Below are 16572 nucleotides of genomic sequence, written 5' to 3'. Positions count from 1 at the left end.
CCATCAGACACGAATTAGGACCAAATGTTAACACGGAAACACACTGTATGTGCAGAGAAAAGACTAACCTGCATCTGAACCAAACTGTTGACACCACGTAAATGAAAAAGGACAAATTGTGGGACATACATTATGTATTGTTAGTATAATTCATGCACAGTACATGAACCGTATGTGGATATGTAGAGTATACGGTATGTGTTGCTGAGGCTGTATATCGACAGTATGGGAACCTCACAATGCAGCTGGATGTTATCAACTGCAGGTCTATCTAATTAGGTGCTAAACGATTATGTCAGCGAGCCAATCAGCAGTTACAAGAGCAACCACAGAGTTTGACGCTCACTCCTGGATAGCGGCGGCATGGGAGGCGTAGGCGTAGGGAATGCCTCAAGCCGTAGGGGAGGGAGGGAGGGGTGGAAATGGTTGGAGACTCAGGCGAGTGAATAAGATACTTTCAGAGCACTGTGGTTCAAAGGGCAAGGCTACAGAAAATCGTGAATCAGTTTCCACCACATCCCAACAGCACTCATAATGTATGTGTGGAGGTCATGTGCCGAAACATCACCCAGTAATACCCATCAGAGGCTGAGGCTTTTTAGGTAAATGTAGCTGTTATACACATCCTTAAAACAAGTAACCATAGCAACAGGTTCCTCTTTCAGCATCTGTCATTCTTCTGGTAACTAAGTTTCCAGAGTGTAGTGGGCTTGGGACAGTGACTGATAGACTGTCATACAAAGATAGATATAGATATAGATATAGATATAGATAGAGATAGAGAGAGATGGAAAGTGGTGTTGGGGGTAAAACATACAACATTATAAAATCTATGTACACAAACAACAAGTGTGCGGTTAAAATTGGCAAAAAACACACACATTTCTTCACACAGGGTTGTGGTGTTAGACAGGGATGCAGCTTAAGCCCCACCCTCTTCAACATATATATATATATAAACAAATTGGCGCGGGCACTAGAAAAGTCTGCAGCACCCGGCCTCACCCTACTTGAATCCGAAGTCAAATGTCTACTGTTTGCTGATGATCTGGTGCTTCTGTCACCAACCAAGGAGGGCCTACAGCAGCACCTAGATCTTATGCACAGATTCTGTCAGACCTGGGCCCTGACAGTAAATCTCAGTAAGACCAAAATAATGGTGTTCCAAAAAAGGTCCAGTCACCAGGACCACAAATACAAATTCCATCTAGACACTGTTGCCCTAGAGCACACAAAAAACTATACATACCTTGGTCTGGGGTCCGCTCATCAACCAAGACTTCACAAAATGGCACAAACACCAAATTGAGACTCTGCACGCAGAATTCTGCAAAAATATCCTCCGTGTACAACGTAGGACACCAAATAATGCATGCAGAGCAGAATTAGGCCGATACCCACTAATTATCAAAATCCAGAAAAGAGCCGTTAAATTCTATAACCACCTAAAAGGAAGCGATTCCCAAACCTTCCATAACAAAGCCATCACCTACAGAGCGATGAACCTGGAGAAGAGTCCCCTAAGCAAGCTGGTCCTGGGGCTCTGTTCACAAACACAAACACACCCTACAGAGCACCAGGACAACAGCACAATTAGACCCAACCAAATCATGAGAAAACAAAAAGATAATTACTTGACACATTGGAAAGAATTAACACAAACACCATTGTAAATACAACCCATATTTATGCTTATTTATTTTATCTTGTGTCCTTTAACCATTTGTACATTGTTAAAACACCTTATATATAATATGACATTTGTAATGTCTTTATTGTTTTGAAACTTCTGTATGTGTAATGTTTACTGTTAATTTTTATTGTTTTTCACTTTATATATTAACTTTATATATTATATACCTCACTTGCTTTGGCAATGTTAACACATGTTTCCCATGCCAATAAAGCCCTTGAATTGAATTGAATTGAGAGAGAGAGAGAGAGAGAGAGAGAGAGAGAGCGAGAGAGAGCGAGAGAGAGCGAGAGAGAGAGAAGAGAGAGAGAGAAGAGAGAGAAGAGAGAGAGAGAGAGAGAGAAGAGAGAGAGAGAGAGAGAGAGAGAGAGAGAGAAGAGAGAGAAGAAGAGAGAGAAGAGAGAGAGAGAGAGAGAGAAGAGAGAGAGAGAGAGAGAGAAGAGAGAGAGAAGAGAGAGAGAAGAGAGAGAAGAGAGAGACAGAGAGAGAGAGAGAATGAACCGCCTGATACACATGGGGAGACACAGTCAGCCACTCAGACTCTGTTACAGGTTACATTATACAGCAAGGACAAGATAACTAGTTGAATTGGCCCATAGGTGAGAGGGCTGTCTGTCTGTGTGATGTTGATACACACACAAGAGTCAGCAGTACACTGATCCAGTCATGACCATACATTATCTACAGGAGGCTGGGGCCCCCAGGGGACCATGATGATCGACTGATGTGGTTTCCGTTCACTATCACGGACATCTAAGCTATAGCGTATGTATTTGAATTTTGCAGCACTATTTACTTATTAGTGTTGATGACCCCTAAGTAAAGTACTCTTGATGAGGAAGTAAAGTGCTTGTTCAAGCCACAGAGATGCCAAAAAGCAGGAAGTAAAAAGTATTACAGCCCCGATCTTTCCTGCATCTGATAGATGGATAATAAGATAAGGGCAGAGGGATCCAACAATATAACTGCATGTAAACATCCATTTACCAGTAAAGGTCCAAGCCTTTCAAGGGGGGTTTCTACTAAGTTAACAAATGGAATTGTTTTAAGATGGTTATACCATGGATCGTTTTTCTATTTGATTTTCAATTTTTGGACCCCTGTAAGAATATTTTTTTATTATTTAATTAAACATTGAATTTGGCCTTACTGCTGTTAGCCCATAGAAACGGATTGAATAACATGTTTATATTCACGCGTACCGCACCCGATGTCACAGGAAGTCCAAAAAGATCATCAAGGATAACAACCACCTGAGCCACTGCCTGTTCACCCCGCTATCATCCAGAAGGCGAGGTCAGTACAGGTGCATCAAAGCTGGGACCGAGAGACTGAAAAACAGCTTCTATCTCAAGGCCATCAGACTGTTAAACAGCCATCACTAGCCGGCTACCACCCGGTTACTCAACCCTGCACCTTAGAGGCTGCTGCCCTATATACATAGACATGGAATCACTGGTCACTTTAATAATGTTTACATACTGCTTTACTCATTTCATATGTATATACTGTATTCTATTCTACTGGATTTTAGTCAATGCCACTCTGATATTGCTCATCCTAATATTTATATATTTCTTAACTCTATTCTTTTACTTTAGATCTCGCAATAACATCTGCTAAATATGTGTATGTGACCAATACAATTTTATTTGATACATGACAAAGCAGACAGTCCAAAAATAAATCAAAGGGAAGTTTGTTTTAAAGTCTGTTTCTTAGAGCTTTAAGAAAGATCAGGATTTATATATATTTTTATGCATAATTAACCCTTTCTTTGACACGGAACTACTTCCGTATACGTATATCTCCATCCAGTTGTCCAACTGGTACCGGGCTACATTCAGATGAGTCTTGTGGGCATCCTAGAGCTAAACAACCAACACGTATGTGTTTGTGAGAGTCTCACCTTTCGACAGTAGGGTTGCGTGGGTAAAATCGCTGGGGAAGCCAAGCCAGGGGAAAAAAGCCATATTACCACATATGTGCTGTGATAATTAACTTGTTAGTTCATATGCCTTGCCACCGTGATATGTAGGCCTAACAGCTGAGACAATAAGAAGTCACAGTGGCAAAATTCAAACACACCTTTGTTTCATCACAAAACTGGAGAGCAACACCTGCCTGGGCGGAGTCCGCAAAGCATATTGCACGTAACAAACAGCTACATGACCTACAGCATTCAGTTGTTCATGTTTCATTCATGTTTCATTCAGTTGTTCATGTTTCTGAAATATTCGGATAACTAAACAACTACTGATTTAGAACACTGGAGAGTTCCCACAAGTCCCAAAGAAAACAGGCGCTGCCTCCACTATTCCAGCACCATTTCAACTTCAACATCATTAAATCAACTATGTTTATTCTAAAACAGTGACAACTAAAAGATTCCAAAAACAATTTAGTCCAATCAACGTAAGCTAAATATCATGTGGCTGTCCATGGTACTGATTTCGTGTGTGTGTGTGTGTGTGTGTGTGTGTGTGTGTGTGTGTGTGTGTGTGTGTGTGTGTGTGTGTGTGTGTGTGTGTGTGTGTGTGTGTGTGTGTGTGTGTGTGTGTGTGTGTGTGCGTAAGTAGAAAAAACATGTTAACCCACCCTACTTGTAGAGAAACACCAATGCCATTCTCCTCTCTTTCATGTTGCTGAAACAGTCTATGACGCTGTCATACATTACACAGTTTTAGTTTTTGTTGTCCGAGGCTACCTGGCTCAAATGCTTGCTCACTAGCCTAACTTCCTTTCATGGCAACAATTAGTCAGCTAGTTAACATTAGCCTACTACATCTAGCAACATATTAAACTTCCCTCCTCTCAGGCCAAAAACACAATGTGTTAATCTATGATTGGATCAGAATCCCCATTACAATCAATGGCCAGTACAGAGAATTAAGTAAAACCCAAAGTCCAAATCCCTATCTCCGTCCATGGCTGATTTAGGAAAGGGCCGCTAGCTAGCCAGAGGAGCACAACAACACAGTGAGATGCAACAATTCAAGTTTTTTTCTGTTAATGGCATTTGGCTTGATGTTATTGGTGTGAAGCCAAATCCATGCTGGCTTCCATTGACACTTTTTTTTTGGTGCTCCAGGACCATTCACAGTTGAGCTCACTCAGTTTATCAAGGCCAAATGCTCGCTGGCTTCCTTTGCCTTCAATGCTACAGGCGGCAACAATATCATACACTTTTTGACCAGACAGCATCAGATAGATGGACGACACATAGAGAGACAGAGGGGCGCTGTTTTGTTTGCTCGGGTGCTTCCCCCTGGAGAGATACATTCAGCCTCTTGGGAATTGAAGGGAAATGATGAAACACAGAGAGACGAAAGAAACATGATTTTATATTTTTGGGAAGCCTGGCTTCCCTTGGCACCCATGGATACACGCCACTGCCTTTCGATGGCGTGGTAATATCAGTGTGCAGCCCAACTGTTCAGACTCTACAGACAGAAGTTGGCCCTTGTGGGGGTCAAATGGTCAAAGCCATAATTTTGCTAGGACTGTAGGAGTGGTCTGAGTGAGGGACCTAATGGGAGGGGCCTCATAGGATGGATATGTAACCTGAAAACTAGCTGTTGGTCGAGTGGTTTGGACCTCTCTTTGTGATTGGTCTATTAACTTATACCGCATGGTGATGTTACCAAGCAAGCCAAAACTTAAGCCATGCAAAACCTGCTGATTAGAAGGTTCTGCAGAGATTGTATTTTCAACAAGCAGCTATCAGGAAATAACACATTTACAGTGTTAGAGTCATCAGCTGTTCCAAAAAAATGGAAAAACTGAATTTTGACTGCACATGGCCTTTAGAAATGCTAGCATGTGTCATCAGCAGGACATCAGTAAGGGAAGGAGCAGATGTGCGTGAAGCTGTGTCCCCTTAGATACCATGGGCCTGAAGGAAGCTACACTTGCCCTGGGTTACAGAGAGGGATAGCTGCCTGCTAGAGACAAACTGTTCGTAATAATCCTTGATAAATCCAGAGGGGGGCCCTGGCACCTAGCTCACAACTTTCATTATTATTCTGATGTCATATATGAAAAGAATGAAAATGGTGTGACTCCCCCCATCCCAACCCCCCTACGATATGAATGTAGATAAAACAAGCCTTATTACCATCCAGACACAGCTACCACACCATCCTGCCACCGACACAAACACAAACACACACAGCCACACATACACAAACACAATTGATTAAACACAAACCACTCCCATAATATTTACTCATACAAACGTATGCATATTCATACATACGCTGTCCTAATTGCAGACACCCACAAACAGATGCACACCATTTCACTAATGACCTAAAGTGCACACTTAGACACAGAGATATTTCTGACCTCACAAACACACTGTTGTGTACACACAAAATGTACACAGACACACACACTCTACTTATCAGCCACCACTCACAACCCCCTTATGCTGTGTTTACACAGGCAGACCAATTCTGTTCATTTTTTAACTAATTGGTATTTTTTATATTTTGTATTATTATTGTTATTATTATATATTTATTTATTTAATTTGGGGGGGGGGGGGGGGTTCAGGTATATTATCCATCTAAAATTATATTTTTATAAAACATGTATCTGTAGGCAGCCACTCAAACGAGGGAAAAAAAGTATGAAATACATACAGAGTTTAAGCTATAATAAAACAGGAAAAGAAAGCAAAACATTTTTGGGCCTTCACCCTCAACCTCCCACCCCATTCTCCCAACCCCACTCAGCCAACACCCCAACCCAACTCCACCCAGCCAACACCCCAACCCAGCCCCACACAGCCAACACCCCAACCCAACCAACACCCCAACTAGCCCAGCCAACACCCCAACCCAACCCCACCCAGCCAACACCCCACCCAGCCAACATGTCTCCACATAACCACCCCACCCAACCAACATGTCTCCACATAACCACCCCACCCAGCCAACATGTCTCCACACAACCACCCCACCCAGCCAACCCATGTCTCCAACACAACCACCCCACCCAAGCCAACATGTCTCCACACAACCACCCCACCCAACCAACATGTCTCCACCCACACACCCCCACCCCACCCAGCCAACATGTCTCCACATAACCACCCCACCCAGCCAACATGTCTCCCACATAACCACCCCACCCAGCCAACATGTCTCCACATAACCACCCCACCCAGCCAACACCCCACCCCACCCAGCCAACATGTCTCCACATAACCACCCCACCCAGCCAACATGTCTCCACACCCAGCCAACATGTCTCCACATAACCACCCCACCCAGCCAACCACCCCACCCAGCCAACATGTCTCCACATAACCACCCCACCCAGCCAACACCCCACCCCACCCAGCCAACATGTCTCCACATAACCACCCCACCCAGCCAACACCCCAACCCCACCCAGCCAAAACCTCCACACAACCACCCCACCCAGCCAACATGTCTCCACACAACCACCCCACCCAGCCAACATGTCTCCACATAACCACCCCACCCAACCAACATGTCTCCACATAACCACCCCACCCAACCAACATGTCTCCACACAACCACCCCACCCAGCCAACATGTCTCCACATAACCACCCCACCCAACCAACATGTCTCCACATAACCACCCCACCCAGCCAACACCCCAACCCCACCCAGCCAAAACCTCCACACAACCACCCCACCCAGCCAACATGTCTCCACATAACCACCCCACCCAACCAACATGTCTCCACATAACCACCCCACCCAGCCAACATGTCTCCACATAACCACCCCACCCAGCCAACATGTCTCCACATAACCACCCCACCCAGCCAACATGTCTCCACATAACCACCCCACCCAACCAACATGTCTCCACATAACTGGGTTGGGGTGGTTATGTGGAGACATGTTGGCTGGGTGGGGTGGTTATGTGGAGACATGTTGGCTGAGTGGGGTGGTTATGTGGAGGTGTTGGCTGGGTGGGGTTGGGGCGGCAGGGTAGCCTAGTGGTTAGAGCGTTGGACTAGTAACCGAAAGGTTGCAAGTTCAAATCCCCGAGCTGACAAGGTACAAATCTGTCATTCTGCCCCTGAACAGGCAGTTAACCCACTGTTCCTAGGCCGTCATAGAAAATAAGAATTTGAAAATAAGAATTTGACTTGCCTAGTAAAATTAAGGTAAAAAAAAATAAAAAACACCACATGTCTCCACACAACATGTCTCCACACAAACACCCCAACCCCACCCAGCCAACATGTCTCCACACAATCACCCCAACCCCACCCAGCCAACATTTCTCCATACAACCACCCCAACCCCACCCAGGTTGCTCATCAGTCACCCAGCAGTAATCATTTATGAGAGATTCAAGGAGCTATCATTGTTCAGTAACATAATAGGTGCAAAGCATTGAATATTTACATTCATGCACTTCAAAATGAATGTTGTAACTTTGCCCCAGAGGCATTTAACTGCAGTGCAGTTTTTACCAAAAAACATCTGATCTTTTCACATCAGATCTTTTTCAGAGCTGATCTGATTGGTCAAAAGACCAATTAGTGAGAAAAAAAAATCTGAATTGGGCTGCCTGTCTAAACGCAGCCTTACACTCTGAGCCGCCTGGGCTCACTCCCCCTCTCTCTCCATCTCTTTCTCTGCGCCTTGCCACCCACAGTAAGGGAGTAGGGTCAGACAGAGTTAGCCCTGCTGCACTAATGCTTGGACTGGCTGTGAGCATGTCCTGGAGACTTGAATACAAATCAGGCTATTCCACTCCAGTCAGTGTTGAGCTGGCCTTATTCCCAGGAGCCTGCCGTGCCGGCAGTCTGTGGCCCAGAAGAAACATGACAGGAAGGAAGCTAGAACAGGGCTCCCGGCTCCCCGCAGCCCGCAGGGGCCCACGACACTCACAGGACTCTGTTATTATTACTGTAATAATCACTGTCTTTACTGGACTACTGCTCTGGAAACCACCGATTTGGAGAGAGAGCGATTCAGAGAGACTGAGAGACAGAGAGAGACAGAGAGAGAGAGAGAGACAGAGAGAGACAGAGAGAGACAGAGAGAGACAGAGAGAGACAGAGAGAGAGAGAGAGACAGAGAGAGACAGAGAGAGACAGAGAGACAGAGAGACAGAGAGACAGAGAGGGCAGAGAGAGACAGAGAGACAGAGAGAGAGACAGCGAGAGAGACAGAGACAGAGAGAGACAGAGCGAGACAGAGAGAGACAGAGAGACAGAGCGAGAGAGAGAGAGAGAGGGGGCAGAGAGACAGAGAGAGAGAGAGAGAGAGAGAGAGAGAGAGAGAGAGAGAGAGAGGGGGACAGTGAGAGAGAGGGAGGGAGAAACAGAGAGAGAGGGAGGGAGAAACAGAGAGAGAGAGACAGAGAGACAGAGAGAGACAGAGAGACAGAGAGAGAGAGGGAGGGAGAAACAGAGAGAGAGAGAGAGAGAGAGAGAGAGACAGAGAGACAGAGAGACAGAGAGAGACAGAGAGACAGAGAGACAGAGAGACAGAGAGACAGAGAGAGAGAGAGACAGAGAGACAGAGAGACAGAGAGACAAAGAGACAGAGAGAGAGAGAGAAACAGAGAGACAGGGAGACAGAGAGAAGAGAGAGAGAGGGGGACAGAGAGAGAGAGAGGGGGGGAAACAGAGAGAGAGAGGGAGGGAGAAACAGAGAGAGAGGGAGGGAGAAACAGAGAGAGAGAGGGAGGGAGAAACAGAGAGAGAGGGGGCAGAGAGAGAGGAGAGAGAGGGAGAGAGGAGGGAGCAGAGAGAGGGAGAGAGAGAGAGGAGGGAGGAGAGAGAGAGAGAGAGGAGGGGGGGACAGAGAGAAAGAGGGAGGGAGAAACAGAGAGAGAGAGAGGGAGGGAGAAACAGAGAGAGAGGGAGGAAGAAACAGAAAGGGGGGACAGAGAGAGGGGAGGGAGAAACAGAAAGAGAGAGGTAGGGAGAAACAGAGAGAGAGAGGGAGGGAGAAACAGAGAGAGAGAGGGGGAGAAACAGAGAGAGAGGGAGGGAGAAGCAGAGAGAGGGATGAAGAAACAGGGAGAGGGGGGACAGAGAGAGAGGGAGGGAGAAATGGAGAGAAGGGGGGGCAGAGAGAGAGAGAAACAGAGAGAGATTGAGGGAGAAACAGAGAGAGGGAGGGGGGACAGAGAGAGAGAGGGAGGGAGAAACAGAGAGAGAGAGGGAGGGAGAAACAAAGAGATAGGGGGGGACAGAGAGAGAGAGGGAGGGAGAAACAGAGTGAGAGGGGGGGACAGAGAGATAGAGGGAGGGAGAAACAGAGAGAGGGAGGGAGGGAGAAACAGAGAGCGAGAGGGGGGGAGAAACAGAGATAGAGGGAGGGAGAAACAGAGAGAGAGAGGGAGGGAGAAACAGAGAGAGAGAAACAGAGAGAGAGATGGAGGGAGAAACAGAGAGAGGGAGAAACAGAGAGAGAGAGAGAAAGAGAGAGAGGGGGGAGGGAGAAACAGAGAGAGAGAGAGAGAGAGAGGGAGAAACAGAGAGGGATGGAGAAACAGAGAGAGAGAGAGGGAGGGAGAAACAGAGAGAGGGAGAAACAGAGAGAGAGAGAAACAGAGAGAGGGAGGGAGAAACAGAGAGAAGGAGAAACAGGGGGAGGGAGAAACAGAGAGTGGGAGGGAGAAAGAGCGAGAGAGGGAGTGAGAGAGAACCACAAACACCCCAACACACTCTTTCACGCCCACACACACACATTCAGGAGAAACATCTGGGGGTATCAGCGTGTCACATGGGAGGAACAGCTTGGAATAACAGCATGAAGGCCTGTCTTTTTTTCTCACTCTAGCTTTCCTACACATAAACACAAACAGTACAAAGACACACACACACACATTATTTCTTATGCTTCTGTGTTGAATATGTGAAAATACAATTATACAACATGTGAGTCAGTCAAACAGAGGTGGTGTTCAGTTCTCCTTATTTTCCCCGTCCTTTAAACAATTGGGAAATAGCAGCTCAAGAGTTGCCAAAGAAGCCATAGTCATATTGATGAAGTTTAACATTGGTATTGGACTGGGAGGACTTTTAATTGTTGTGAGAGAAACAACAGTCAGATATAGATTTTTGTCTGACTTGGCTCATCCAATTACAATGGTTCATTAGGAAAGCTTCAACAGAGTATAGCTTTCAGCCCTGATGACGCTTTCCTGTGCAACTGTTACTATCTAGAAAAAAAACTAATTAATTATGTGGTAATTTTATCGCCATATTGGATTGAAGCATAATGCATCACTATTTCATAACCTGTGGGCTAGGTCTCTGTGCCACTGTGGCAATCATAAAATGAAGCATTGTCAGTAATACCCAACCTAGCCTTGTCCAGAACCAAACTTCCCGAATCAGAAAGCCTGTTGATGTCAATGGCCGTGATCGAGAGCGTCAAAACCGTGATGTATCATGGGTAAATTGTGATGGACTGACTGACTGATATCCAAAATAATATTGACTAGTTATTTCGGATGCAAGGTGATTTGTAGATCAGTCCGTCTGACCTCGCCTTTAACGTCGGCTCAAGTCACATTGTGTTTGTCACATTCTTTGTAAACAACAGGTGTAGATTAACAGTGAAATGCTTTCTAACGGCCACTTCCCTACAACGCAGAGAGAACAGAGAAATACTAGAAAGATAAGAACACAAGGAATAAATACACAATGAGTCGCGATAACTTGGCTATATACACTGAGTACCAGGACTGACTGGATGTTCAGGGGTACGATGTAATTGAGGTTGATTCTGTATGTACATGCAGGTAGGGGTAAAGTGACGAGGCTACAGGATACACAATAAGTAGAAGCAGTAGCGTATGTGATGAGTCAAAAGAGTTGGTGCTGAATGGGGTCAATGCAGACAGTCCCGGGAACTATTTGGTTAACTATTAAGCAGAGGCATTGTTGTGCCTTCGTCACGACTGTGTTGTTTGTTGTGTGTGGACCATGTTAATTCCTCAGTGATGTGGACACCGAAGAACTTGATGCTCTCGATCCCCTCCACTACAGCCCCGTCGATGTGGATGGGGGGGTGCTCGGCCCCATCGATGTGGATGGGGGAGGTGCTCGGCCCCGTCGATGTGGATGGGGGGGTGCTCAGCCCCGTCGATGTGGATGGGGGGGATGCTCGGCCCCGTCGATGTGGATGGGGGTGCTCGGCCCGTCCTCGGCCCCGTCGATGTGGATGGGGGGTGCTCAGCCCCGTCGATGTGGATGGGGGTGCTCGGCCCCGTCGATGTGGATGGGGGGGGTGCTCGGCCCCGTCGATGTGGATGGGGGAGTGCTCGGCCCAGTCGATGTGGATGGGGGGGTGCTCGGCCCCGTCGATGTGGATCGGCCCCGTCGATGTGGATGGGGGGGGGGGATGCTCGGCCCCGTCGATGTAGATGGGGGTGCTCGGCCCCGCCGATGTGGATGGGGGTGCTCGGCCCAGTCGATGTAGATGGGGGGTGCTCGGCCCCGTCGATGTGGATGGGGGGTGCTCGGCCCATGTGGTCGATGTAGATGGGGGGTGCTTGGCCCCGTCGATGTGGATGGGGGGTGCTCGGCCCGTCGATGTGGATGGGGGTGCTCGGCCCCGATGTGGATGGATGGATGGGGGTGCTCGGTCCCCGTCGATGTGGATGATGGGGGGGTTGCTCGATGTGGATGGGGGTGCCCCGTCGATGTGGATGGGGGGGGGTGCTCAGCCCCGTCGATGTGGATGGGGGTGCTCGGCCCCGTCGATGTGGATGGGGGGGTGCTTGGTCCCGTCGATGTGGATGGTGGGGGTTGCTCAGCCCCGTCGATGTGGATGGGGGGGGGCTCGGCCTTCCATTTCCTGTAGTCCGTGATCAGCTTCTTTGACTTACTGACATTGAGGGAAAGGTTGTTGTCCGGGCACCAAATTGCCAGGTCACTGACCTCTTCCCTATAGGCTGTCTCATCGTCATTGGTGATCAGGTCTACCACCGTGGTGTCGTCAGCAAACTTAATGATGGTGTTGAAATCGTGCGCGGTCCCGCAGTCGTAAGGTGAAGAGGGAGTATAGGAGGGGACTAAGCTCACATCACTGAGGGGCCCCCGTTTTGAGGGTCGGCATGGCGGATGTGTTGTTGCCTACCCTCACCAGCCCAGGGGTGGCCCGACAGGAAGTCCAGGATACAGTTGCAGAGGAAGGTATTTAGGTATTTAGTCCCTTGTGATGAGCTTGGAGGGCACTTTGGTGCTGAACGCTGAGCTGTAGTCAATAAACAGTATCTCCCCCAAGGTGCATATCGGTCCACTAATACAGGACTAGTAAAGGCACTACTTTTGTGAGATTTTTTTTCTATATATATATATATATATATTTTTTTTTAAATAAATATTTTTTTTAATTTTAATTCTGATGTTTCAGGGGATGCTGCAGCACCCTCAACACCCCTACTTCCTGCGGCTATGACGGTTTTTGTCAAGAACTGCAACGCTGCTGGGTTTTTCACGCTCAACAGTTTTCCGTGTATATCAAGAATGGTGCACGACCCAAAGGACATCCAGCCAACTTGACACAACTGTGGGAAGCATTGGAGTCAACATGGGCCAGCATCCCTGTGGAAAGCTTCCGACACCTCGAGTCCATTCCCCGACAAATTGAGGATGTTTTGAGGGCAACTCAATATTAGCAAAGTGTTCCTAATGTTTGGTATAGTCAGTGTATGTGCATACTGTATTCTCGACATAGCTCATCCTATATAACTCCTGCAGTACATACCTTTTTCTTATTTATACAGTGAGCTCCAAAAGTATCAGAATAGTTGTTTTTTAACATTTGACCGTTATTTAACGAGGCAAGTCAATTAAGAACTAATTGTTATTTTCAATGACGGCTTAGGAACAGTGGGTTAACTGCCTTGTTCAGGGGCAGAAAGACAGATTTTTACCTTGGCAGCTCGGGGATTCAATCTTGCAACCTTTTGTTTACTAGTCCAACGCTCTAACCACTAGGCTACCTGCCGCCCCAGTGACTTTTTTTGGTCTCCGTACTCCAGCACTTTTAATTTGAGGGTATTTACATCCATATCGGTGAACAGTTTAGAAAGGACAGCACTTTTATACATAGTACCCCATTTCAGGAGACCAAAAGTATTGGGACAAATTCACTTATGTGTTTATTAAAGTAGTCAAAATAGAAGTATTTGGTCCCATATTAATAGTATACAATGACTACATCAAACTTCTGACTCTACACATTTTCTGGATGCATATGCTGTTTGTTTTGGATGTGTTTCAGATTATTTTGTGCCCAATAGAAATGAATGATACATAATGTATTGTGTCATTTTGGAATCACTTTTATTGTAAATAAATCTAGAATATGTTTATAAACACTTCTACATCCTCGAGGATCCTACAGATGATGCATAATACTGAATGAATAATGAATAATGATGAGTGAGTAAATTCACCATTACAATAGCATAGGGGTACATGACAAATACACTTTTATATGATTTCTTGAAATGTAACATCCAATTAAAATGTAGCAGCTGGAAGCGTAACATTTTAGCCATTTCGGCTAATACAAAATTCCCCAGCCCTCCAAGGAGTCGTGACAACAGCGTGATTTCGAGGTATGGCTAAACTACCGCGACTATAGCCAACCCAAACCAGGTCAGTTCCACCATTCAGGGAAACAGAATCTGCTGGTTCTCATTTTAACCTTTAATTTGATTCAATTCAATAAGAAAGATGATATCATAGAGGCACTCAAACCCTGAAATGAGAATTACTGCCTATAGGAGATGCACCTGACCTGTCCAGGTATGTTACATGGAGATGACCTCTATGTGAACTGTACCCATGGATGGCGTATCCGCTATGCCAACATTGCCAATAGCCGAACGCTTCAGTGGAAGATGATCTGAGTCAAGTATGCACGCACGAACGCACCCACTAGACCTTTGAAACCATTAGAAACGCGCAAAACAAATGTATTTCTGTTATCTATATAATATGTTTGTCATGGTCATATAGGCCTAGGCTACTCTTAAAACGTTATTGATATTTCCCTTATTCCTGTTTTTGTGTGGGCGGGCGGGTTTACAGACAGTGCCAATCCGAGTGCTTAAACTCATGTTCTCTGACATGCCCAAGACGCATAAAGCATCACCACCGAGAACCCACGCGTCCCGCCTCCCAATACCAAACACATCATATCAGTTAACCCTTCCGGCATACTTTAACACAGAGCACCACCCACTCATTATTAGTGGCTCTATTTATGCATATGTGCTTCAATTATAATGTTTGGACATGTTTGTTGGATGCAGGTCATACCGTCTATTTCCAACACAATTGCCGATGGAGGGGTTCGTGGTTCCTTGGAACGAGGATGGCCAGGACATCCGACACTTCCTGAGCCCCGGTCTGTCGCTCGTGTCCATGGCATTAGAGCGCTCTATCCCTCGGTGGTGTTTGCGGTCGGTGTCGGAGTATCCCCGGTGTTTGATTTTGATGGGGGTCCGTGGCTGCCTCCAAAGATGTTGCGGAGGCTTTAGGGTCGCCTGCTCCCGGGGAACGGGGAGCGAAAGAGAAAGGCTCTTTTTCGAGCATGGTGGTGGTACTTCCATCATAGTGCAAATTAAAATATCCCTTTTATATCTCAACTTATTGACACAAATAATAATATGGCTATATATTCTTTGACTTCAAATTACTAACCTATTAATGTCCATCATTGCCACTTAATCGTAGCCTACCCTGTGTAATTGGGTAGACAAAAGTGACCAAGTCAAGTGCAGTCCGATGTTATATGTAATATTCTAAATAATAACATTGAAACCTTTCGACAATTATCACAGTGGTACTGTCAGGCAGAGAATGTGACTAATTTCACCCAGAAAGTGTCTTTCTTTTTCCTACCGTTATCCAATTAAATTCCCAACCAAAAGTTAATCTCTCTTCTAAATGTAAAACGCTTCCCTTCTTTTTTGCTTAGAGCTTCGCCAATCGTTAAAGTATCCGTCTGGTAGGTGACGATAGCCACTCGCCGGTGCTTCAACCTGAAGTTTGACGCCTTGTCGCCCATTGCGCACTGGATCACTTTAGTTACAGAACAATGTATTGCTTTTATCAGCTCCTTGTTGCAAAATCACAGACCGCTGGCTCCTGTGCGATGCGGTGTATTATTGCTGCTCCCGACTGCACATGTCTGTTAAAGCTCGCTCGTAACCGCTCGGTCTCCAACTGTAGCCATAAAAAGTAACAGAATACCGTTGTGCATCTGGAGCTACATAGGTTGAGCCGCACGCGCGGAGCCCACTGTCTCGACTTTCCCCTCTATTCAAATGTTTGATCCAATTATTTCAGTTTGAGATTAAATTAGACTTCGAACACTAGAACATCTCCATTAATTACATAATTTCGGTTGCCTTTGGAGTTGTGGTTGTGCCTGTATCCAAAACCCACGCGATGTTATTTTCTTTGCCGCTCTTCTTCGCACAATGCATTATCAAAACAAAAGGCTACCAGAAAAGCATTGACTGTCGAAGTCCTGTAGTCGCTGCTTCCATTATCTGTCCATTGTCACGTCTGAACTCCAGATTGACAAATGTAACATTAACCATAACGCATCATCAACCCCTCTAGTCCACCGCTCTCTCTCTCTTCTTTCTCGCTCGCTTTTTTCACTCCAGCAAGCCCACACCCGCGGCTCGGGTCCAGTTGGTTTATCTCTTTGGATTGAAAGGAATTTAATAATGAATTATTATTTCCCTCATGTTGCTTTTTTTCTCGACAGTCAATTTTGTGCAAAGCGCATTTGACGGTATTCTCCTGAAAAGCCCTCGACATAAAATCAAAATAACTGATATATTTTAATAGGCTACTAAATCGTTTTTCACCACTGTCTGCTTTTAGTGCAC

At 46.0% G+C, this 16572-nt stretch overlaps 1 protein-coding gene across 1 annotated transcript in view; it reads right to left on the bottom strand.

Annotated features, from left to right (window-relative positions):
• The window catches only part of pde4a (phosphodiesterase 4A, cAMP-specific), a 77319-nt gene extending 61097 nt beyond the window's left edge, over positions 1-16222 (bottom strand). The window contains exon 1 of the mRNA XM_064988196.1: positions 14987-16222. Coding sequence (XP_064844268.1) covers positions 14987-15282 — 296 coding nt within the window. The 5' untranslated portion in view covers positions 15283-16222. The remainder of the gene's footprint in view (positions 1-14986) is intronic.
• Between the last annotated feature and the right edge of the window lie 350 nt (positions 16223-16572).

The sequence above is a fragment of the Oncorhynchus masou genome, chromosome 15, assembly GCF_036934945.1.
Source record: "Oncorhynchus masou masou isolate Uvic2021 chromosome 15, UVic_Omas_1.1, whole genome shotgun sequence".
Taxonomy (NCBI): domain Eukaryota; kingdom Metazoa; phylum Chordata; class Actinopteri; order Salmoniformes; family Salmonidae; genus Oncorhynchus; species Oncorhynchus masou.
The sequence above is the reverse complement of the archived record's forward strand: the minus strand, read 5'-3'. Positions and strand labels throughout refer to the sequence as shown.